Raw genomic sequence first — 24,379 nt, forward strand, 5'->3', positions numbered from 1 at the left:
ATCCTAATGCAAGGGAGAATCTGTTCCTTTCCTTACAGGACCAGGACACGAAGAATGGGTCCTCAAGGTTCGCATCATTTGCCTCTGAGTAGTAGAACTTCAGAAACTATTCTTATCTGTAACCTGATGAGTTTCTGAATTCTGACACTGACAAATCCTCTCGAATTAGCATAACATTACAAATGAAAATTGCCTCTTGTTCCCTACCATAAGTACCCAGTACATTTTCAATTTCAATGACGTGAACCCGGATGACAAGGGAAAAATTATTTTTAGGTGTTCACAGAGTACATTACTTCACCATGGAGAGTCGGAACCTGTTCTAGATCTATGAGGGTTGGGGGGGGGGGCTGAAATCGGCACTGTTAATTCATCTTAAATGACTGAGCCACTCACTCTCCTGTTAAATTTAAATTCGTTATGAGTAAAACTGTTTCAGTGCGGGGGTGGGGGTGTGGGGGCCACATTCAGAGAGCCCTCCGCATACTCACGTTGCAGAGTACTCAAAAAGCCCGTAGTAGGGGTTGAACATCTCTTTGGACAGGAGGAAGAACCACTCTCTGGCCACACCCCCATAGTCAAGACCTTTCTCTGATTCAAATTCGATCCACAGTCTAGCTTTCAGGACATCCGGTCTTTTCACAGACATGATTCTCCGATAGGACTCTTCAAAGATGTTATTTCTGTGAAGTTTCATTTCAAACCTATTTGGAATATCAGCCTACACGAAAGAAGAAAACAAGCCTGTAATCACACAGTAAACACACGCCTTACTCTCGAACAGAAAAAAGAACAGAAAAAAAAAAATCCAACAACAAAGAGCAGAAATGACGGCAGTCTTCAAATAAACAAGTGATGAAGGGTTCCAGCTGAGATTCCCTCCTTCAGGGATTTTCTTCACACAGACAGCAAGCCCCACTATGACAGGATAAGATACACAGAGTATGTGCCAGCAGCTGGCAGATTCAGCCGGGAACACATGATGCACAAGAAAGTGTGTTTGAGGAGAAGACCGTCATCCTCTCCCTGTTTTATAAACCATGTGGGGCACTTATCCACCTATGGGACACTGAAATATGGTCAACTCTCCACATCGCTTCTGTCAAAGGAAGGGATGTTAGTCCAGGTCACAGAAACCCATAAAACAACCCCCACCTGGCCAAGATGAGCACACGTCCAACTCTGGCAGGGACTCCAGCTGGGAGATGGGAGCCCCGATGCCTACAAGCTAATTTTGTTGCCATCAGAAGCGGGACCTCGGTTATCAGGCCAAGTTGTGGGAAAGGATTGCAAAGGTCACAGTTCATGAACATGAACGTCAGTAAGTACTTGACTGGAGTTGGGCACAACCACTGCCTGGACAGAGGAGGACCAGGGTGAGCCTCGCCCTGACAGTGGATCTGCAGAGTGAGCCTCCTGGCAGGTGACACCACAGCGGAGGTGCTGGGGAGAGATGGGCTACTACCCACTAAGTCATCCCCTGCTACTGGGGGAAATGTAGGTTCCTCACAAAGTTAACACGGAGGAATTTTACATGTGTGTGTCGAAGTCACTTCAAGGGCAGTTATCCAACAGCTACTTGAATCAGAACGCTGGGAGAAGAGAACCCCAAAGTGAGAGCTCCCGATGCAGAGACCATGTCTTGTGCATCTGGGCATCCCCATCAAAGAGGCCCAGAAAAGAGGGACTGGCTGAGGGGATGGAGGCTGGGCAGACTGGGGTGAGGGGAGCCATGGCCAATATTCTCCTCTTCCCGAGGGGAGGAAGCCAAGGAACCGTGGCTGGTGTAGAAACCACGGATGCTCAAATTGAGGGGAAAACTGGTAAAACCTGGACCAGAGAGGTAAAGTCAGGCAGTACAACAGAAGACGCAGTGCTGAAGACCCAGAGAGGATGTGTCAGTAGAAAATGTAATATTGTGATTTAAATGCTGCCTGTAAAAAACCTCATAGGGTTTCTCGGTCTTGTAAAAATCTTACAGGGTTTCCCACTGAGAATTTTAATCTGAAAATTTACACTTGCTCTTAATATGCCAAATATTGTAATTTAGTATTACAAATTGTATTTATGTTAGCAACAGGATTAAAATTATACTTCTGAATTGGAAGGGAAGGACGGGAACATTTTTCTAAGTGGGGTCTAGGTTTTATGATGATGACCATAGGCAAGTGCACAGGCTTCTCCAGATTTTCTGACTAGGTCCTGAATTGGTTTATATCCCATTAAAATCATTTCTATCTTTTCATGTATTACATAAGAAATGACCGCTCAGGTTGATTTGATATGTAATACTAGGTTAGTCTTCACTTACCATGTCTCTTAAAAAAGAAAATTCAGATTGAAGATCCAGGTGGATCAAAGTGCAATGGAAAAAGGAAGGTAATATTTTTAGTATACACATAAAGGTAACACACGAGTCGTTCTCACTGAAGTAACTTTGGTAACTTACAAATGACTAGAACAGCATTTCTGGAAGATATGTTACTCACAGGTTTCTTTAATTTCTTCCTAAAGTAGTCATATTTCTGCTTAAATTCTCTGGAGTAAGGAACAGCCTGGAAGATAAATTTATACATATTGATAATGTACACAATACACTAGAAATTTTAGGTCTACTGAGCCAACATTCACAGAATTTCACAAATCATAAACCTTAAAATTCTCACTCTCCGTATTATCACTGAAATTTATATAATGTCTATAGTGTAGACAGAAAGGCCTAGAGATGATTGTGGCAAATCAGTACTGAGTGGGGGGCTTTTACCCCTTAAAATAACTGGATTGACATCCTTTTTAGAGATATGCAACATAAACCAAATACACTGTCCACGTGACTTTTGTCTAAATGGGAGTTGGGGTGTAACCTTTTTTTGGGGGAGGGGATTTAGATAAAAGTCATTGGCTAGGATTCTTTAAGATAAAATCCAAAATCACCTATGTGGTCATTTTGAAAAGAATAACTGTGCTTTTAGAAACCATGGGGAGGAAATAAAATGACAAGAAAGGCCAGTGAACGAATATTCATAGCAAGGAATATAAAATCAGGGAGACAGCATTTTGGAAAGGTCTTCGATTTAGGAATGGAAGGTTTGCCTCTTACTAGTAGGTCTTGGGCAGGGATTTCTGTATATCTGGAGTGGCGTATCTACGAAGCAGAGTGATGGTACCAAAGGCATGGGTTCAGTAACTGAGTTGGCTATCATTACTTAAAAGTTCTGGAATCTCTTCTGGTAAAGTAATAACATTTTAATTTCGTCATTTATACTATTTACTTGCTATGGTGTAAAGTAATTATAATATCTGAGAGCCAGAGGCCTGACTTCAGGCTACTGAAAAGGCTTATTATTTTTTTTAGAAAGCGGATAAGATTGGCTTTTGCATACACATGGACAGAACTGTGACAGCCTCGTACTCAGAAAACTTGTTGCTTTTCCACAAATAGTATGAATTTGGGCAAGAATAGTTCTGCTGATATCATTTTGGGCTAAGTTAATAAAATATACTGATCCTTAAAGTGTCTCCAGACTCCAAGCCTAACACCTTATACTTTTTCAGAAAGAGGAGAAGTGACAAACAAAAGCTTCCCTCCTTCATACTATTTTAAGACACAATCACACAAACAATAAGCCAAAACAAAAATAACCACTCTTATAGAAAACAATAATCATGTCAGTGTTTTGCTTTGTAATTCAAGAGCAATAAAGACAACGTGTTTATATATCCTAAGGAGATTCTTAAGACAATTTATGGTACCTAGGATCTCAGCTTTTAAGCTATTCTTCATTGGATTTGCCATTGAACACTAGATTTGACCATCTATCATATTTATTTTGGGCCGTGTTCAGTCTGATGAAGTCAATTATGAATCCTGATTCTAGAAAAGGTAGAAATTTTGCCAATATTCAGGAGACCACCAAAGTAAGGGCAAGGATACATTGTTCTGACATAAGCCAATGAGGACATTATGATGTTTTTTGCTCTAATACTATATCCCATCATAAACTAAGATTTCCTGTACAGTTTTATGGATTCTTTGGTGGTTCCTCTGCTGATTCATTCAACAGATACTTCCTGAGCTCCTATTCTGTGCCAGCATTTTAGGTGCTAGGGAAATAATGGTACACCCACCAAAGATTTCTTTTCCTGTTCCCTCCAGGAGCTTGCAAGCTATTGTGTGTAACAGGCAGTAAGAAATAAATAAATGAATAGTGGTAAATGTACTGAGGGAAAACAGAGTTGCCGGTAGGCTCCTTTATAGGAGTGGTCTGAGCAGAACCCAGAGGGCAGGAAGGAAGACACCACGACAGGAGCAGTGTGTATAAAGTCTCCAGAAGGAAAGTGTTCAGCTGATGCTTTTAGCTACGCTTAACTGTGTCAGAGGGAAAGTAAGTTGAAAAAAATGCCCTTTCATTATCTCAAGCTGGCTTTAGCAGACCGGACTTCTAAGGCAGACTCCGGTGCCAACTAGCCCCGCGACATAACCTCCTGACTACAGAATTTCTTCACAGTCAAGGAAGAAATGGACTAGATGAACTTCAAGGCTCTTCCATTTCCAAAAACCTGTGGTTCCCAGCAATTATTTTTTGTTTTTGTGTCCTCCCTGAAAATGTTGAAGGCAGGCCTAAAATACAAGTTTAAGAGTCTTAAATCACAGAGGGAGGATATATTTTAAAATGCTGCCCCCAGCTTGTGTTCTCTACTCTCCTGTTTGACTTGTACCTGGGAGGTGCTGACTGCATGTGGGTGGAAATAAAATGCTGAGATATTTCTGATCTTTCTTCTTCTGGGCAATGATGCATGAAAGCTGAAAAATCATTATCCTCCTCCAATACTTCTCTTTTCTCTCTGGAGATAGTTCTTATGAATAAGCAGCAGCAGAATAAATAGGTTTTTATACTCTCATCCTGAACTAATGCCAACAGGACAAAGACCTCCCTGGACAAAGACCTCCCTACAAGTGCAGCCTTTGAAGAGAATCACGAGTGGAGTACATGTCTGGTATTTGTTTATTGTCTTTTGAAATTTTGGCATATTATTTTCTTGTGTACAATTTAACTTCTAACATAAAGTCTGCTCCAAAACTTAACATGTTTGTTGATAAAAGCCCTTAGCTCTATATTATATATGTTTTCTTTTCTGAACAGAAGTGAAAGCCTGACTGATCGCCTAAGTCGGGTCTAAACATTCTCACATCGCTCCGGTCCAGCTGATGCTGGTGCTCCTCAGAGGGGGGCTCGTGTCTGATGTGGAGACCCTGGCATGGCCAGCACACCTATAGCTCCTGTTCTACTTCTGGCCTTTGCTGGGATGGATGGCAACACGGGTGGGTTTCTGAGCTCCTGACAAATTGGGAATGACAGCATCTTCCCTATTCCTGAGTGGACTGTTGCTGAGTTTCAAAGCAGCTGATTTATAAAGTTCTCGAAAAAGTACAAAGCGTTACACAAACATGAGATAGTATTCATAAGAGCAGCAAGCACGGACAGCACTTTACCAACGCTTTCACTGGTGATGCTTGTAACACAGACTTACAGTAATGCTGTGTTGAGCTGCCACAGACAGGGAACCCCCCCTCCCCTAATCAGGATATTTTTAAAACTTGGGAGAAAGAGAAACTCTAGGTTCCAGATAAGCAGAAAGACTTAAAATTAAAGACGGGAGCATTGGACCTAGACTTGGTGCTTGGGCTGGGGTTTTAATCCTCACATGGGGCCACAGAAGTTGCCCTACAGTCTGTATGACTGAGCTAGGGAGTAAGAAACAGAGTTCCCTGCTTAAAACCTACATCTGACACAGGGACAAGAAAACTTCCCACCAGCCCAGGAAAGTTGTAAGGAAGCTTACCTTCTGTCCAGGACCACAAACGAGAGAAAAACAAAAAGAAACAGACCTGTAATAAATTCATACTCTAAGCCTACACCAAAGTGGGTATGAAGTCCACAGTTATATTAACTGGGCCTGCATGATCCCAAGCTAAGAAGTTAACGGTAAATACAGGTCAGGACTTATAAATGCCTCATAGGGGAGGAAAAAAAAAAAGATGAGCGCACATACACAAATTATAAACTGAACTTTTTATAAACTGAACTAAACTGAACTACTATTGAGGGGAGTCTACAGACACAACATATGGGAGATTTAGTGCCCCTATGGCCAGAGATAACAGAATAATCTAAAAGAGAATATGAAATAAGCATTTTAAGAATGATTTGAGAGCTAAGTATGAGTTAAAAAAATAAAAAAAAAATAAAAGAACATGATAGAATAACAGTAACTGAAAAGACCAAGCAAATTGAAAAAGACTCAATGGAATGATGAGTAATTAAGCACAGTTACTGAAATAATAGACATGATGAACTGGTAAAGGGTAGGTTACAAAAAGCTTAAAAAAGAATTAGCTGGAAGAGCTGAGCCCACAATATAGCAATGAGAGAGAGAGAGAGACAGGGAGACAGAGAGAATAGGAAAGCTAAGACATTAGGAAGTCAGAATGTGAAGGTGAATCACACACCCAAGAGGAATTACTGGTACAGATAACCAGGAAGAATGGCAAAGATACAGTATATGAGAAATAGCTGGAGAATTTTCCAGAATGGAGGGAAGACAAGGGTCCCCAGATTGAAGAATTACAATGGGTCCAAAGCAGAATATAAAGAAATGCACACTTAGGTTCATGACAGTAAAATTACACAATGCCAAAGTCACAGAGAAAATTCAAAACTGCCAGAGAAAAGAAAGACTTAGCTACCAAAAAATGACAATCAGGTCAATAGCAAGCTTCTCAACAGTTCTGGAGGCCAGAAGATAAGAAAAGAATATCTCCCAGGTATTAGGAAAATAATGGTTAGTTAAGACTTCTAGAGCTATCATTTATCGGAGAGGTCATATAAACCCTCTCTCTCAGACTAAGAGATTTCCACTCCCAGACTCAGGTGGGCACCACCATCCCTGGGAGGGTGTGTTCAAACAGATTTTGCAGGGCTCACTCCCCAAAGTTGCTTGATTCTCAGTAGGCCTGGGTTGGGACCCCCAAATTTGCGTTTCTAACAAATTTCCAGATGATTCTGATCTGTAGACAACACTGTAAGAATCTGGAATCCTACTTCATTCAGAGGAAAACCTAGAGGTAGCAGGTATAAGAACCAATGGTTGGCGAAGAAATCTGCTTACATGTAAGGGACGTAAACAAGCACTGGCTGCTGAGAAAAAAGTTAAAATATTAATGGCTATTTGGAAAGTTTTATAATGTTGCTGAACGATGGAAAGGGAGTAGGAAGGATGGTATGAGAGATCCCCTGAGTCCCATCTTGCTCAGGAGAACAGAGCGATCAATTTTGACATGAAGTACGTTGGTTACAAATTTTTAATGTAAGCACTGAAAGAACAGAAATAGAAAATACAACTTCTAAGCAAGTAGAGGAAATGAAAGAAAATAAAGGGTATTTTATCTATCTAGTAGAAGGTAAGAAAAGAGAAAAAACATAGCTAATTAAGTGGGGGAAAAGATATACCAGGCAAATACTAAGGAAGAGAAAGTAATTGATAAAGCCATGCTCGCCAAGGGAGAGTCTGACACTACCGTCGTGGTTAGATAGAACAGCCAGGAAAAAAAAAGCAGTGATGGAAATGGATAATTTGAACACCATATACTTGATATAATGGACATAAAAAGAACTCTATACTCAACAAAGACAGAATACACACTCTTTGTAAACACAAAAAGAACATTTATATAAAAAAATGGCCGAGCTGCCAAGGAAGTTTCAAATATCTGGTAATCAATATTCCATAGATAATATTCTCTGACCACAATGCAATAAAATTAGAAAATTAGTTAAGAAATAGAAATGAAAAGCACGTTCTAAATAACTTGTAAGTCAAGGAGAGAAAGCAATCATGGAAATTACCAAATATTCAGAACTGAATGACAACAAAAGCCAGCTGTCTACACGAAGTTGCTAACTACCTAAATATACATGCTCTTCCCGAAAGAAGACTCCCCCACTACTAATGAAAGAGTAAACAAGGCTCTTTTCTTAATTAAAAAAAAAAAAGATCTTTCTTTGGGTCAAATCTACTTGGACTTATGATGCTAAGCAATTGTCAACATAGTAAGAACTAATGGTGTTTGAGTGAAGGCAGATGATCAGTAAGTGATAGAGATATTTCAAAAGGCTTCAGAATTATGTCAAAAGTCCTCTGTCACTTGGAAACAGCATTGATTCCTGAATACCTTGTTTCTCATGATGCAGAAGAGAAAATAGGACTCTAGCGCTTTATCGTGACTGTGAATATATCAAAAGGAAGCCATGGTGGTAAGGCAGGTGTTGAAGTCACATAAAAAGCAGCTGTTTTAACTGAGGTATGATTGGGCACTTTGCGTTACACGGTACCAAAGCAGCTGAACAAAGCCAATAAACAAATCCAACAAATTAACTTAGGGGATGTCAAATATCAGGGGAGGTTTGCATGGTATTATCTTTTAAGTTTTCAAACAGACTTACCTTTAATAACTCAAAACATAATTTGAACTGAACCAGATTAAAGCCACAAAAGCAGTATTAAAAAAAACCCAAACCCATTGGCCTCTTAGCCCAGCAGTCAATATGCTTTTATTTCCTTTGGCTCCTCCAGTTTTTAACAGATCCCCAAGTCTGCAATGTTTTGTGACGCCACAGGTTTCCTGTAATTCCAAATTAGCTCCCCGGGCTCCTATCAACACTGACCAAAGATGCTGGTACATTCCCTGTGGATGACTGTGACCCAGGCAGTGCTGGGTACCAAGGAGCCGTTACTGCCGAGTGATGGGGTGGGGGTGGGCTGAACACCACATGTGGCAGTATTTTAAGAGGGCTCTCTACCTAGCTTCCTTTCGCCCTGGGCATATAGGTGGGGACTCTATGGTAGTGGGTCAGCAGAGACAGAGGTTCTTAACCCTGCCAGCTTCAGAGGTTGGCTACAACCTCACCCAAGCTTTTCCAAACGTTCCATGCTGGAAGAGATTCAGATTGTTAGCATGCATTTACCACCCTTGGCTGAAAGAAATGACAAACTCTACACATAGAGGGCTTGGCTTGGCAAAAAAAAAAAAAAAAAAAAAAAAAAAGGGGGGGGGGAGAGGACATTCTGATTGTTATACTTTTCATCCACCTTTTTACACAGGAGGAAAAAATGTATAGTTTTGTTACTATTGGCAAAGCACTTTCTGTTCCTTTATAAGTGAAAGCCCTTCAAAAAGGCAAATGCAGTTGTATCCCACCCGGGAATTTCAGTGAGGAGGAGATGGGAGCGATGCTAATCTAGCCAACCACACCATGCCCCTGGCACCAGGTGAGCAATAATATACAAGAAATACATGTTTAGATGCAACCCAAATATTAGACTGAAGAGTTAAAACTTGAGAATACTGACCGGACCAGTAATAGCTGGATTCTGCAGTCTTGGATCTTCCCACTGAGTAATTTTGCTATCTGAAAATTAATGTTAAAAAAAAAATCAGCATGTTAATTCAAATCTATTCTACGTCAAGAATGTTTTAAAAAGATTTTTGGATTTTTCAAAAGCTGTTCTGTCTCCCATACCAACCCCCTAAATAAATGACTTAGTATTTCAGGGTTAGAAGAGAACCCTATTCTATATGGCAGCCCTCCACACACCCCCAATACTGTTTAGTTAAAAACACTCCATCAAAAATGCACGACTAAAGCCAAACCATCTATTCACACTGTTTTTGGCAAGAAAAATCTGCCAAAATTTCAATTATAAACCCCTGTTCTTTCAAGGATTTATAACTTGATCTTGATTTTCCTTTAATTGAAAAAAGGCATAACAAGTCTCAGCCCCTAAAAAGTTAAAACACACACACACACACACACACACACACACACGATTTTTCTCAAGTACTTTTTTCTTTGCACATGGTGATGGAAAACTGCTTTCCATTAAGAATCCGAATGTTGAACAAATGAATAATCCATTACACATGTCACTCAGATGCACGCAAATATCAAAGCAGTGAGCACTGGATATGGCGGACAAATAGCATAGAGACAGGTTTCCCTTTTGGTCAAGGTGGCGAGAAGCAGCGTCCATTCTTCTCAAAGAGTCAACGTCACCAAGACTGTTGGTTGCTGCCTCTACTCCTGCTTCAGTGGTGTAGGTGATACTGTGCGGTAGCTGCCCTGCACTTGGGTTTCATGACTGTGCTTGTGTGTGACTGTGTGTGTGGGGGAGGCAGGGATGGACTTGTGGGAAAGGTATGGAGAGGGCAATACTCTCTGGAGTATTAGGGAATATCTAAGTTGCTTAAAAAAAAAGGTGGGGGATTATTTAAGAATACTGATTTTGCTTATTTCCTGTATAATCTGTAAGTAGACTGGTAAGAATGACAAATAAATTTAGCTTTAGTGACCCTACGAGGAATTTTTCCAAACCTGGTATAATAATTATTTTAATGAAAGCGAAGATCAAGTTCTAAAATGAAACTACTAAAGCACCTGATTTTTGAGTCATGTTGGCAGAAAGTTTATGTAAAATGTTTCGATGGTTTTACAGAATTTTGATGGAAGCAAAAGGCTCCCTACCTCATGAATAGGAATTTGGAAAGGAAAAGTTGCCATTGTGATGGAGAACAAAGGAAAACCAAATAAATCAAATATAGCTAAGTAATAGCTCCCTGATCCACAATCTTATCACCTGGGAACTGTCAGAGCAGAAGTTAATGACTATGTGCACATGGCGTCTCCCAAGGAGTCTGTCCAAACCCCAACTTCCAAGTTCTACCCTTGACGGGTGGTGTGTCCCATAGCGCCCTCAAATCAAACCCTACCAAAACCAAACCCATGCTCTTCCAGGACCAGAACTCGTCCCTGTGATCCTATACCCCCAACACCACTATCACAGTGCACTCCCTGCTCACACCCAACACTGGCCACCTCCCTATCCTCCCCAGCCATTCTCGGCTGGTGCTCACCAAGTTGCCCCCCATATCCCACTTGAGAAGGCTGCCTTCTGGAGTGTACTTCTCTTCCATGGACTATTTCCTATGCTTCCCTGGCCTTGGGCACACTCATTCCTATTCAAGACTTCCTTTGTAGTTCTGCCAGAAGGATCTTTCTAAGGAACAAATTTGACCACTATGACACCCCCCACCCCGAAAAATCCTCAGGACTCCCCCCCTCCTGCCTGCAGAAGGGACCCAAAATCCCACCACTGGCAGACGCCCTTTAACTTGACCTATGGTATCATGCTAGCCTCTTCTGCATGCTGGCCACCTGCACCCTACCTCAGTTCTCTATGGCACAGTCCACACACTTTCATACACTTGCATGTTTTTTCCTTCCTGGGGTTGTACCCCTCTTGCTTTACTAGATAAATCTGACTCATCATTTGGAATCCATCCAAAAAGCAAGCTGTTCCTATGGTCCTCTTGCAGCCAGCCACCAACCCTGGTATCTGGCCACGTAGCGAGAAGGTGCGGTATTCACTTTTTCTGCTTCTTTAAAGCTGGTTCATTCCTCTACCCAAATGAAAATACCCTTGAGGCTTGCTACTAGAATATAAGTCCCTTGAGGACAGAGACTGGGTGTTCCTTTATCTCTGCAGCTCCCTCTCCACTGCTGAACACGTTTCCCAGAACATAACAGGAGGCTAATAGGTTATTTTTTAAAATGACTGTACGAAGCTGATGGCGAAAACAGCTTCCCTTTTAAAACAGTCTTAAGATTTCAGAACCACACAAATTTCTATGTGGTTACAATACAGATCGATTTTATACCTAAGTATTGTCAGTAAAGGATATAAATGGGGAGTGGCCATTTCCTCATTTTTTCCCCAGAACTTCTAAATCTAAACTTGCTTTTGGTCTTCATTGTATTTGAAATAAAGGGACAAGAATGAAGGAGAAGAATGAGCCAGTTAATGTAGCTACTATTAACAGGTTTGGTAAGCCTGATGGCAAGAAAGACTAAAACAGGATTTTATAGCCTCAGTGGAATCTTATTTTCTTTTTTAAATTTTTTTTGGAATCTTATTTTCTCTTCTAGCTTTGTCTCCAAGACACCTGTGGCCACTGACTCAGCTGCTGGGCATACCTGGTCTTTAAGAAGAACCATGTGATTCCAAAACGAGGTGGAAACTCAGTGCAAGATCTTCCCTTAACCTTTGTTCTCCAGTCTCGAGATGGGGGCTATGTGTTCAATACTTGATCTCTTCTGAAATTACGGCTTTCAGATGGTTATTTTTAATCTTAAAAATGTCTGACTTCAGGATCCCTGGGTGGCTCAGCGGCTTAGCATCGCCTTCAGCTCAGGAGGGTGATCCTGGAGACCCGGGATCGAGTCCCGAATTGGGCTCCCTGCGTGGAGCCTGCTTCTCCCTCTGCCTGTGTCTCTGCCTCTCTCTCTCTGTGTGTGTCTCTCATGAATAAATAAATAAAATCTTAAAAAAAAAAGTCTGACTTCTCAAAAGTTGATGAAGCAAAAATAAATAGCATCATTATTTAAAAGACAAGTGCACTGCTGTTATTTGTCATCCATGTGCAGTCACGTGTCCTGGGGATGACGGAAGACAAGACGGCTCTGACTCTTTTGAGAACTGCTGGCACAGGAAAATGCCACCACACGGGAATGACCTGGTTCCCATCCTGCGCGCGGTAGGCCAGCAAACCGAGATGCTGAATCTTGTAAGTAATCAGATGTGGGGAAACTGCTCAGGAGAGGCTTGTCCCTCAACGTCACCTGCCAGGTGGTGGAAGGCATTTTGGAGTGTATCTGTTGGCCTGATAAAACCTCTTAAAAAGACAGGTATTCTGTACTCGTCACAGACTGGGATTTGGTGAAGCAGCATAGGAATTCAACTGTTTCATTGATACATAGCCCCTTTATAACTTTCAATGGAGCAAACTTTGACAGATTGGGGAGAAATGGCAGAAATGTTGCATCAACAGCAAACGAGATTGTAATTAAACACATGTTTTTCTTAACATATAGTTTTTGCTCACCTAATTTCCACTATTATCTGGTTGAGAGAACCTTTCAGTAGGGTAGAGCAAAGGCAAACTTCAATCTCCATGGAAATGACCACAAATACCACCTTTCCTAGCTCAGATCAAGCAGGCCCTGTGTGTGGTCTTTACTGTCCCGGAAGCCAAGAGGAGCCTCCTGCAAGCTGTCTGTCCTGGCAAGAGGATGGGAAGCCAGTGAACTCAACGCCTGGAGGGACTGATGGACTGATCAGGAACAAGGAACTACCCAGGCATTTAGCCAAACTAACCTCTCCTGCCTCCCAACACATAGAAACGGGCCAACCTGGGGCTGCAGCCATGGCTGCTGCTTCTCCAAGGCAAGTTCTCTCCATTTTCTGACCAAGGATGTCAACCTCCTCAGCCTTCACTGCTGACCTTCCATGAATTAACTTCACGGCACCACTTATCAAACATCTACTCTAGGTTATACTAGGTCTATGCACATCACTAGAAACCCAATCTATGACCTTTATTATTTCTAATGTGCACTAGGATGGACTTCTGCAACATAGTGTTTCTTGTTTGGGGGCTCCTGCATTAAAGAACAGTCATAAAATTCTTTTCAGGTTGACCCGAACACCAGATCGCCAGTCAAAACACGGCCACAATGTTGTGTCAAAAATTCTGTGTGTAGCAGACCAAGGTTGTGTTACTGGTTGAGTCCTTGTTTTAAGAAAAAGATCATTATTTATTCATACCTACCTTTGAAAACTGAAATTGCAATGCATGAAAACTAAAAGAAACGTTTTGTTTTGTTTTTAGTGGGAAAGGGAGGTATGCTTGCCTCCCTTATTTTAATGAATTATGCTATGAGTAGAATGACAAATAAATGGCATTTCAGAGAAAAAAAGAGTATGCACATTTTAAAGCATTTATGGTAGCAACTGTAAAATTCTGGAAAGCAGGCAAACCCTGAATACTTTTCTGGTCATGGATAAAACTAAGCCTACGTACATAGAAATACCTAATTTTAACCAAAGGGTAGCCCATTCCCCAATACACCTAGGACTTCCACTTTTGGTTTAATTCTGAACTGGTCTTCTTAATTTATAATAACCTCTCAAGCTTTCTTGCCTGAAAGCAAAGGTGTATAATACACTCAGTATCTTCTAGGGGTTTCCCTAGAAGAGGCACAAGACCTATGAGACAGTGGCAAGCCCTTTCCATGAGGATCCCTGTGGTCGGACTACCCAGCAACCGGCTCCTCGGTATACTTTTGATTAGTTAAGAGAATGTGAGGCTGGAGAAACCTGGTGCAGACTTGCTCTTTAGGAACCAAATGAAAACAAAGATCAAAATACTACCAATTACACTTACATATAATTGAAAACTTCTTTTAAAAAACATTTTTTTCAGAAGTTCTAAGGGATATACAAATATGTTCCCATGGAGAACAACATGTTGCCTTAAAAAAAAACCCCACTGGCTAAAAGCAAAATCTTTATTAGTTTAACTTTTAGTTGAAATGAGAAACCACACATTTATTCAGAGGTGCTGGAGCAACTATACTATAATTTCAAGATACGAACTCCATATATATTAGTGTGTTGGGTGCAAAAAAACATGCTATGAATAGAAAATAAGTCAGAATGAGCTTCTTGCCATAAGACCTTTGAGGGCAGTGTTTAAGACACTTACATGCTGCTTCAAGCACTGCTCACACAGAGATTTGTTTGACTCAATTATAACTTCTAGCCTTATTTTCTATTACTAGAGTGTATTTATTAAAAGCGCAGAAATCAAGGGGTTATGGACCCCAAAATTTTTTTTAATTAAAAAAAAAAAAACCAAGAAGTTAATAGGTCACAAGATCAAATCGGGTGAAAGCTTGCTGGGCTACTTTCAAGCAAACTTGGGATGAAATCATAGTACCGTATGAGGGCACTGATTCTCTGGCATCATTCTCTCCACATAACACCTGGCTGCCTAGATGAAGAGTAAAATGACAAACCTTTCACTATAATATTTGAATGACTCCTCGTCCCCCCATCCTTTTTCCTGAAATGCCGATGTGTCTATAAAAGAGCCTACTTACTATGGTCAATATAAAACGTTCGGCCATCCAAGTGAATTCTTTCTTCCCAACCAGGCTGGTATAGAGAGAGAGAGAGGGAGAGAGAGAGAGAATGAATGAATACATACATTAGCTAAGAGTCCCAAAAATCAACACTAAATTTAAACACTCTAAGAATGCTTTTTGACTCTTCTCTTCTAGGGTATATTGTTACATTAAGAATAAACCACAAACATTTCCAGTTAACTCTTGACAACATCTAGCAACACCCTATCACATGTTCACCAGCCTTAGCAGCCTTCACTCACTGTGTGATGAACAGGAAGCAGGGCTTGCCATTTCAAAAGCTTCAAAGGGCAACTCCAGCATTCCATGGAACAGTTGAGTTTAGGATTGAATAGCTCATTTAATTAAATAAATATTTACTGAGTACTGAAGGGAGAGGAAGGTTAATTTAAAAATGTCAGAGACAGATGCTCTAGTCCTATCACCAGGTGGCTGAATGACCTAACAACACACAGATTCTCTGGTGTGGGCTCTCACTATTCGTACTCAGGAAACAATTGGATTTGGGTATTTTTTTCCCCAAGGTCAGGCTGGTACGCCCTCATTATCTGAACAGTGCTTACTTGCTATCTGAAAGTCAGGAATCCCAACAGATCAGGACAGCATGCTGTCTTTTGACGTCTAATCTTGGTCTCTGGCATTCTCTGGGCTCTATCTAAACCCAGGAACCAAAAAGTTCTAGGGATTGAGGCATTCTTGTGCAAAACCTGATGAATAAAGATTGAACCCTAACCTTCCTAGATTCAAGCTGTGCCATCACATACCACATGCCAGGCAACAGTGAAGTTCTTGAGTTTGGAAAATCCCGTTGGAAGAATGCCCACCACCCCTCCATTCTAGAAGTCTCCAGTCTCCTCACCTTCCTGTCCTTGTAAGGCTTTTTGATTTGGGGGATGGGGGTGGGTGGGAAGGCTGAGAAGGACATATGGTGAAAGTTTCATTCAAAATCTAATATGGAGTAAATAGCTTAACTCCCATTTGGGCCCTCAAAGAGAATAAGTGATAAAAAATTAAATTATATAAACAGCCCTCAACAGGGAAGAAAAACTTAAAATATCTGTAGGCTAATGACTTACAGAAACTGTCTATGATTACTTAGGCATTTTTCTCCTGCTGTTTTTAATATTTCTGTTCCAATGACTAAATTAGCAATATGGATGGAACCTAGTGGTTGCTAAGTTACATAATAAATGTGTGCTGCCTAAACTGTCGCATGTAGAGAATGCCTCTTACATCCTAGTTACAAGGTCTACTTTCTACTCACTGCTAACAATTCAAAACTCTCTTTTACAAGTAGTGGACATGAATTCTAATATGTGTTACTAGAATCCAGCCATGCGCCTAATTCTATTAAAAGATTACAGACCAATGGGACCCAAAAAAGCCTGGAGAAAGAGAAGGCCCACAGGGTCTCTCCATCAACAGCGGGTCATATGAATGGATAAACATTTTCAGACTTGTCCATGTGTCTGCAGCGTACTCACAGGAAGAGGGCCAAGGTCATTGGGGTTTAAGGATGCCTTTGACCGCATATGTACTGGAAATTTCAGGCGTGGATCTTCCTGCAAGAAAACGTGAAAGGCAGAAGACGTTAAGAGTGATTCTCTGCGTGCATTTACTGGCTCCTGCCCTTCTGGAGTAGTGTGTTCCAAGGCAATAGGTTGTGTGTGCCTGGAGCTGCACACTCAACTCCTGCCTGTGCGGGGGAGGAGAGGACCTCTCTTTGTACAGGAAGGCTGGCTGATCGACACTCAAGAAAGATTTTATATACTCTTCTCCTCATCCTTGGTGAAAGCAGGACAATGAGACTATTTCAATAAAAGGTGAAGCATTTTCCCAAGACCTCTAGCAGGTGAAGGAAGAGTGTCCCAGCAGGGACGTTACTATGGAAACCTACCAAGAATGGAAGGTGCCAGGGCAGATGAGGATCTCCTCTGCAGAGTGTGTTGGGGGTGGGGGGCAATGGTTTATAAATCTCTCTTGGGCACTGAGCTGTGGGTGAGGGCAGTGAGCCTTTCCACAGGTGCTGAGTTTCCTGTTGCGCCCTTCCACTCCTTGATCTACAGCAGAGAGTCTGAAATTGATCTGATGGTCAAGTCCCATCCTGGCTGGAGTTAGGTGGCCCCATCACGTAATGTCTCATATCCCTAACTAGAAGACTTTACTGAGATTCCTGGTCAAGTTCTGCAAAATGAGATTCTCATTTACGTCTTAATACTTAAAAGTTTGTCAAAGATTTTTCTTAAGGGATGTGGCTCATGGGATACTACAAAGAACCAACAAAAGAGTAGTATGTGCTTTGATATCTTGGGTCATGCTTTATAATTGACAAAGAAAACAGAGGGATGTGTCAACTTGCAACTACCCTGTTAGGAGGCTGTGCACATGATCTCTGCTTCTTTAACATGAGGACACTGAGCTGCTGAGACCATGAGGACGTGCCCAAAGGCTCTCGCCCAGAGTCTGGGAGTGGCTCTCAATTATACAGACCCAACAAAAATGCAATGTAACTTTGAGAATTTGCATTAGAAACTCAGAAGATTATGAAACAAATGATACAACTCAGAATAGCATACTGTCAACCGAATAAGCCAAAGATTAAAAAAAAAAAACAAAACTCTAACAAAATCCTTTTATTTCAATTACATGAAAGCCTCTGTTCCTGTCAAATCACTAAAAGGTTTTCCTGCCTCAGCATTTTCCCAAGGCAACAAGAAAATGAAGTAATTGGTATAAACCTTGGAAAATAATACAATTCACTTTGTGCCAGCTAATGGGTATGAAAATGTTCTTAAACTGATTATGGCAGTGGTTGCACATGTTTATTTAATGGTCTAAAAACCACTCACTTGTATATTTTAAACAGGTGAGTTGTAGGACATGCGAGTTATACTTCAAGAAAGCTGTTAGAAAAATTTCCTAAGTCAACAGTATAAACTCTTAGTATCACTGGATTATAACAAAGTGACAGATTTTTGGAACTGGCAAAGTCTACTCCCCGCCCCATGCCCAAAAAAAACCTGCCCCAAAATAAAAAAATAAAACCAACCTTTGCTTTCTATTAACTATAGCCAACTATTAGCTGGAGAAATAAATCGTGTTAGCAGTTTGGCTATCGTGATGGCTATTGACTCTGAACCTTGCTGCTGTCCTTTTTAAAGGGTAATTCAAGGCATAAAATTGGTCTGGTTTTCTGTTGTATTCTGGAACCCATATGGTGTAGTCAACAGATACACTAAGGTTTTGGATTTTTAGGTCCCAGGAGATGTAGATTTGGTAAATATTTGTGTTAGGCTGACTTTGGACAGAGGATAAGACATGGAGCACTAAGCTCCCCACTCAGTGCTGGCTCTGAGCTGGACCCGGTGATGCCACAACCACAGGGCACCCTTCTCTCCCCAGCCCCACCCCCCCGGACCATGCTGGCTTCCAGACGCTGCATGCGAGACCAGCCGTGCCTTGGAGTCATACACACAGGCTACTGTGAAACTATGGGGAAAAAGCTGGTGATGCAAAGCACACACAAACAAAGCAGCAGCTGAAAGTTACAGAAAAGTGCCAGGGGGTGGGGACGAGGGGCATGAAGTATAAAACCTAATCTTACAGGTCTGCTAAGATGGCCTTGCACAGAAAACCCCAAATTTGTAGGATGTGAGGGTTGGAGGCTCTTGGGGACCTATTATTTTATTATAACAATAGCAACATCCGCCTTCCACCAAGTTCTAAGGGCTCAACCTAGAAAGCACTAACTGAGCCCACCCCCATGGTGAGTCCCCGGAACAAAAGGTGGCAGATACCCTCCCCCCCCACCACCTGGGGGAGCAGGTAAAGGCAGCCAAAGCCCCACAAGACTCGTGACAACTTTAGGGATGACAATAGAGGCAGGAATACTAATGACGTTACAAATGATAGAAATAAAAATGGATATAAATGAATAAAATATGCAAAACCCACTTGGGAATCTCTCCCTGTCCTCAAGTACCATGAACGCATTCTTCCACCGTTTCACAACTGCTCCCTTGTTACTGTCAGAAGAATTTTTAAACAGAAGGCAAAGATCCACATCTTGGGGGAGGGGAGAAAAAGGATTCCTAGCAGAGTTTTAGAAATATATAAAATATGAGGAGGCTGGCGGGTTCAAACAACAGCTGAGCTTTTTCCCTTCCTGGAAGAGGTCAACAACCACGAGGGCTACAGTGAGTTTTATTAGTTTGGACCCAGGTAGAAAACAAACCTATCATTTAATTAAGGGCTGTTGTTGGCTTTCTTGCTACAGAAACAAGCCAATGCCTTGTCCTGTAGAAGACATAAATGCACTCTTACATATATGCTTCCAGTTGCTTCCTCAGCAGAAAGAATGGGCAACCTCAAGTCCTCTTGTCCCCTGCGCTTGGGTGCTCTGGAGGCCTCCAGCACTCCCCGCTTAGCAATGCTGACCCAGGTGGAACAGAGGGATGCTCGCTGGATGTGGCCCGATTTTGTCCCAGAAAGGATGCTGGCACGCTGCCTGCATTACTGGTGTGTGTGAAAGGCTGGGTTTTATAAATAGACTTCAAAGCGAATTTCCCCCTCTCAATGGATCCAAGGGAAATGCCGGCCTGTATCTTTTCATGCTGCTGGCTAACGTAGGAAGCAAAGGCACACAGGCTGATGGAGGCAAGGCTAGTATTTTCAGGACTCTCAACCTGTCCTACCAGTTTTCTCTTCCTGTTTCCATGATAAAGCTCACATTCTAAGAATAGCTAGCTATGCTGTTCTCTTAAACACACATAACACAGAGCAAACCCCAAACCAACTCCAAACAGATTCCAAGCTGAAAATTGCCTTTACGCTTCCCTCCATCTTATATCAAAATAAACAGGCAGGTTTGGAGTCCGCCTTCCTCTGCACAGGCCTTTGTCTAGAAGGCGTGACGCAGCTGTGCCAGCACATCTGAGATGAGTGAGGAAGGGTAGTCACTGGTGGAATTTCCAGTTGTTACCCTAAGGATTTTCCACAGCAGCAGCAGTAGCAACAAAATATTGGTTTGACACACTCAAATGTTAAATGAGTCCATGAGTCAACAGCGAGGATCCCGGTGGAAAGGGGCAACTGGAAATTCAAACTGGGTTTCATTCAGCAACGATGCAGGCAATAAATAAAGCTGGTGCTGTTTAAAATAAAACCTGCCCAGCTGTAATTACACTGCACTTGTGGCGTGAAGGATGGTGAAAAGGTTAGGAGCCCTGACTGCTAAGCTAGTTCAAATGACTCCAATCGCAGCTTATGCTGGCAAGCCACAGTGGCTCCATACGCTAATCCATCTCCTCCGACATTCACCCTATTTCTGGAGCTCCCATTTCGGGCAGAGGGCTAGAGAGCCAACAGTACAACACCAGCAGGACCGCCGCAGGCTTTGAGTCCTCGGGGGGGTGGGGCAGGGAAGGAGCTAAAATCCAATCTTTATTACTGTATTTTCCAAAGGGCTGTCTAACTTTCTGCCTAACCCTGCCCACCATCCTGTAAATATGATCTTCAGGTGAAAAGGCGCATCCAACAAAGCGATGCGTTAGTATATGCCTTAGGAGTAGTTATGAGTTTACTAAATGAGTGTTGCCGGATCTCAATGATAAATTCCCCCTTACTTCAGAAGAGGAAGAACTCTTAGAGTGGTTCTCAATAATAAGTGAGGCCATGGGGGGCATTTTTGGTTATCCCTATGGTGGTGAGGGGCTGGGGAGGAATGGTGGCCGTCAGCCTTCAGTGGCAGGAGCCAAGGATGCTAGATGCCCTGCGATAAAAGGCATAGCCTTGCCCCAAATACAGAGAATGTCATCGTGGAGACATGTTGTAGCACCATCCACTGGATTTCAGAGGGTGAGCCCGTTAGGGACTAAAGGAACACACAAGTCCAGGCCACGTTGGTCCAGGCCTCTTTCTTACACAATACTACCGTTCTGTCAACTGTGCACGCTTGGTATCTTCACTAGAAATGGGAGTCCAAAGCATGTGTTCACTGCTAGCCCAAGACCAAATGGCTGGGCCAGGGACAATTGCCCGGACTCAACCAGCTTTCACACACCGTCAGTTCTGAGCAAGCAGCACAGATGACAGAAGGGCAGAGTTAAGCTCTGTACCCAGAGAATCAGACAGGGATACAAGCGACAGGAAGAGCAAACCTCCCATAGCATCAGAAATAGAAACAAGAATACCGAGTTTGGTTTGGTCATAAGTCTAGAGATCACACAGCAGAAACATACCACTGGCTTCTAAAAGAGAACTGCACGCTCTGCTAAGACAGACACCACTAATTTAGCTGGAGGAATGAAGAACTGACCCAGACATGGAGAGAGATGCGTATGCACCTCTGACTACTCTCATCGTGCTCACTAATACAACACAGATCCTTTCTCCTATAGGATTCAGCGCCACATGGAGGAGCAACACGATCAGAAAAATCAGTTTTGACAAAATGTTCACACACAAAAAAGCTATTAAATGTACAACCAAAGTCCTCAGTACATCTCTCCACCCATAATTAAAGGAATGAGACAGAGCACAGGAGTGTAAAACACGAATCTGACGTGAACAGTGAAGATGACAAGGACAAATCAAAGATGATAATGTCAATAGAAATGCAAAAAGAAACTGATGAGGAGAAATGATTAAAAAAATATTAGGACCCCCTAACAAAGTTACAGCATCATGGAAAATGAAGCAGGGACATCGAATTCCTGGCCCTGGGGAGCCACTACACCTTTCTTCCCAATATGGTAAACTGTCAGGACTAGAACTTTCCAGGGGTCCTACGAAGAAAAGGAACCCAGCCTGGCACCAAGCCCAGAGGTAGCCACGAGCCTGCGCCCAGAAGCCACCCTCCCCCCACCGGCCCAGATGTGCAGAGTCCAGATGTAGGCCGAGGAGGTCCCCTGGGGCCATGCTTCGGCTCAGTGAAATTCCTCTCCGAGAACTAGGAAATCCAGGAAGCAATGCCAGACCTCATGATGAAAATGGAACCAAATAAAAGCACAGCCTTACCCACGTTGTAGTCTTTGTGTTATGGTCAATGAAGAAGGGCCGGCCGTTGGGCGCTATCCTCATTTCCCAGCCGGGCGGCAGGAAGCTCTGTGTGACTTTGTGTTGTGGTTTGGGGGAGTTGTAAGGTGATGGCTGTGGGGACTGTGGATTGGAAAGGGTATCTTTCACAGCCCGACGTATGGGCGAATCCTTGGCACCCTAAGGAATAATAACGAGCATTAGAACTCTTACCAGCTGCTATTCCGGGGGGAGGGTCAAAATGTACCTGGGTACACAGGGACACTGCTCTCTGAAGAGGTACAAGGGAGAAGCTCTAAAACCCGTTTCTGTCATTCATCTACTTTTCAACCCATCTAACTTTAAAGTTTTCTGGTTGGTTAAACACATGACAATATTAAGTACTTATACCCAAGGTCCGTGGACAGCTATTCAGTGCGCACCCCAAGTATTGTTCTGTATTGAACGTTACGGATGGAAATTTTACAGAGGGTGGAGAAACACATGCCCCTGCTCTTAATGAGCTCACAGTCTAATGAAGAAGGGGTTGGCAATTTTTAGAGCACAGAAAGCAAAACCCGTACCAACAGAGACAGCCGTCCGGACCAGCAGGTTGCTACCCCCCGGCACTCCCATCCCAGTTTGGAACAGACCCCATCGGCTCCCAGCCAGCAGCATCGCAGACCCAGGGAACGGGCCCGCAGCTAGGTCTGAGACACCGTCAAGCTCAGAACTTCACACACTTGCTCTCTGGCTTCTCTAACTCTGACGTTTGTGATGCGAAGGGATGGCAACAACACCACACAAACAGAAGGCACCCGCAGATGCCCCGCAATGGCTTCGAGATGTGCGTGTGCATCAGAAACACATATGCCCGCACGGTGACAGGCCCTACCGTCGAAAGGAAAAGAAAAATGATCAAAGCGACAGCTATGTTTGGAAACGCAACGTAAGCATTGGTATCGGCAAGAGTTCGTATGCAAGTCAAGAGCGAAACACAAGGAGAGATGGAGAGTGTCCGGCAGAGGGGCGCCCCCTTCGGGCACAAGGAGCCGCGGGGGCAGCCGAATGAGAATGGGGATCAGAGGGGGGCAGTCCACGGGTGCGAGCCGGGCGGCACAGAGAAGCATGAAGGAAGGCTGCACGACAACACCACGACCCATCAGAGAGAGAGGGGAGGGGGGGACAGGGGGCTGCAACCACTCAAACCCAAGTAAGGTGAGCAAGGAGATGAGAAGTCCCGGGAGGGGGTGAGCCGGTGAGCCGATGAGGCCTTCTCACCTCCAGTGGGGCAGATAAGGTTACGGTCGGCGAGCTGAGGCTACGGGGCCGGCGGATCTGAGGCTCGATTAGGTGGTTGTTACTGTTTGTGGCGGATCCGGACGCACCGTCTTCGGCGAGCTATTTCGGAGGCAAAAACAAGTTAGCTTGGCAGGAGGAGGACTCCTGTGCGAGTGATGAGGAGCGTGGACCCAAACAACGTAAGCCAGCAATAATAAGAGGGCTGGCCTATTTCAAGCGTGGAGGAAAATGATTAAACATAATAATGGGGGCAACGATCGAGAAGTACAGTCAAAGGAAATAGAAATGAATCACTAGCCCAGCGTAAACGCCAGCCTCAGAAATCAAGGGAGAGAAGCTCCACCCTGGGACGGGCTCCCTAAACCGTGTCTAGGGGTGGACTGGCTTGAGGACCGAATTCTTCCTCCGGCAAATACTAGGCTTAGAGTTCCCATCTTCTCTGTGAGAAACATGATCTTAAACACGGGTTCTTTCAGAACAATACATTCACCTCGGGAGCACCGAGCTCACATACGTTTGGGCTTCTACAGCCTGTGATTTTAGGTTGTAGGACGATCTGCGTACCTGCATGATAGGTCGAGTCCAAGTTGTGGTTCGATTGTTATGATTGACATAGTATGTGCGTCCCTTAGCATCTTTTCTTTCTTCCCAGCCTGAAGGTAGGCCCGGCGTGGTGTGTGCATAGGCCACTGATGGCTGTTTGTGTAAGAAATCATTATTATTTAATATCCTGCATTTTCTTTTTGATCAGTTTAATAAAAGTAATGTACACGCAGAGAGTTACTAGACCAGGTAACTTAATTTTACTTGTACCAAAAACATTAGCGTCTGGAAAAAAGGCAATTGATTTCCAACGGCTTCCAATCTACTGTGAGATGACCCCCACACAGCCACAAGGTCCAAGATCTTCTAAGTCAGTGGTAAAACCCTGAAGTCTTAAACATAAAGGGTCGTGGCTA

The 24,379-nt window shown here is 43.0% G+C and overlaps 1 protein-coding gene across 1 annotated transcript in view; it reads right to left on the minus strand.

The window, feature by feature from the left end:
- Window positions 1-24,379, minus strand: part of NEDD4L (NEDD4 like E3 ubiquitin protein ligase) — a 338,701-nt gene that overhangs the window by 30,178 nt on the left and 284,144 nt on the right. The window contains 8 exon segments of the mRNA XM_049111433.1: window positions 492-721; window positions 2,490-2,555; window positions 9,412-9,470; window positions 15,060-15,114; window positions 16,589-16,666; window positions 22,122-22,319; window positions 23,400-23,519; window positions 23,985-24,116. Coding sequence (XP_048967390.1) covers window positions 492-721; window positions 2,490-2,555; window positions 9,412-9,470; window positions 15,060-15,114; window positions 16,589-16,666; window positions 22,122-22,319; window positions 23,400-23,519; window positions 23,985-24,116 — 938 coding nt within the window.

The sequence above is a fragment of the Canis lupus genome, chromosome 1, assembly GCF_003254725.2.
Source record: "Canis lupus dingo isolate Sandy chromosome 1, ASM325472v2, whole genome shotgun sequence".
In the NCBI taxonomy this organism is placed as follows: Eukaryota; Metazoa; Chordata; class Mammalia; order Carnivora; family Canidae; genus Canis; species Canis lupus.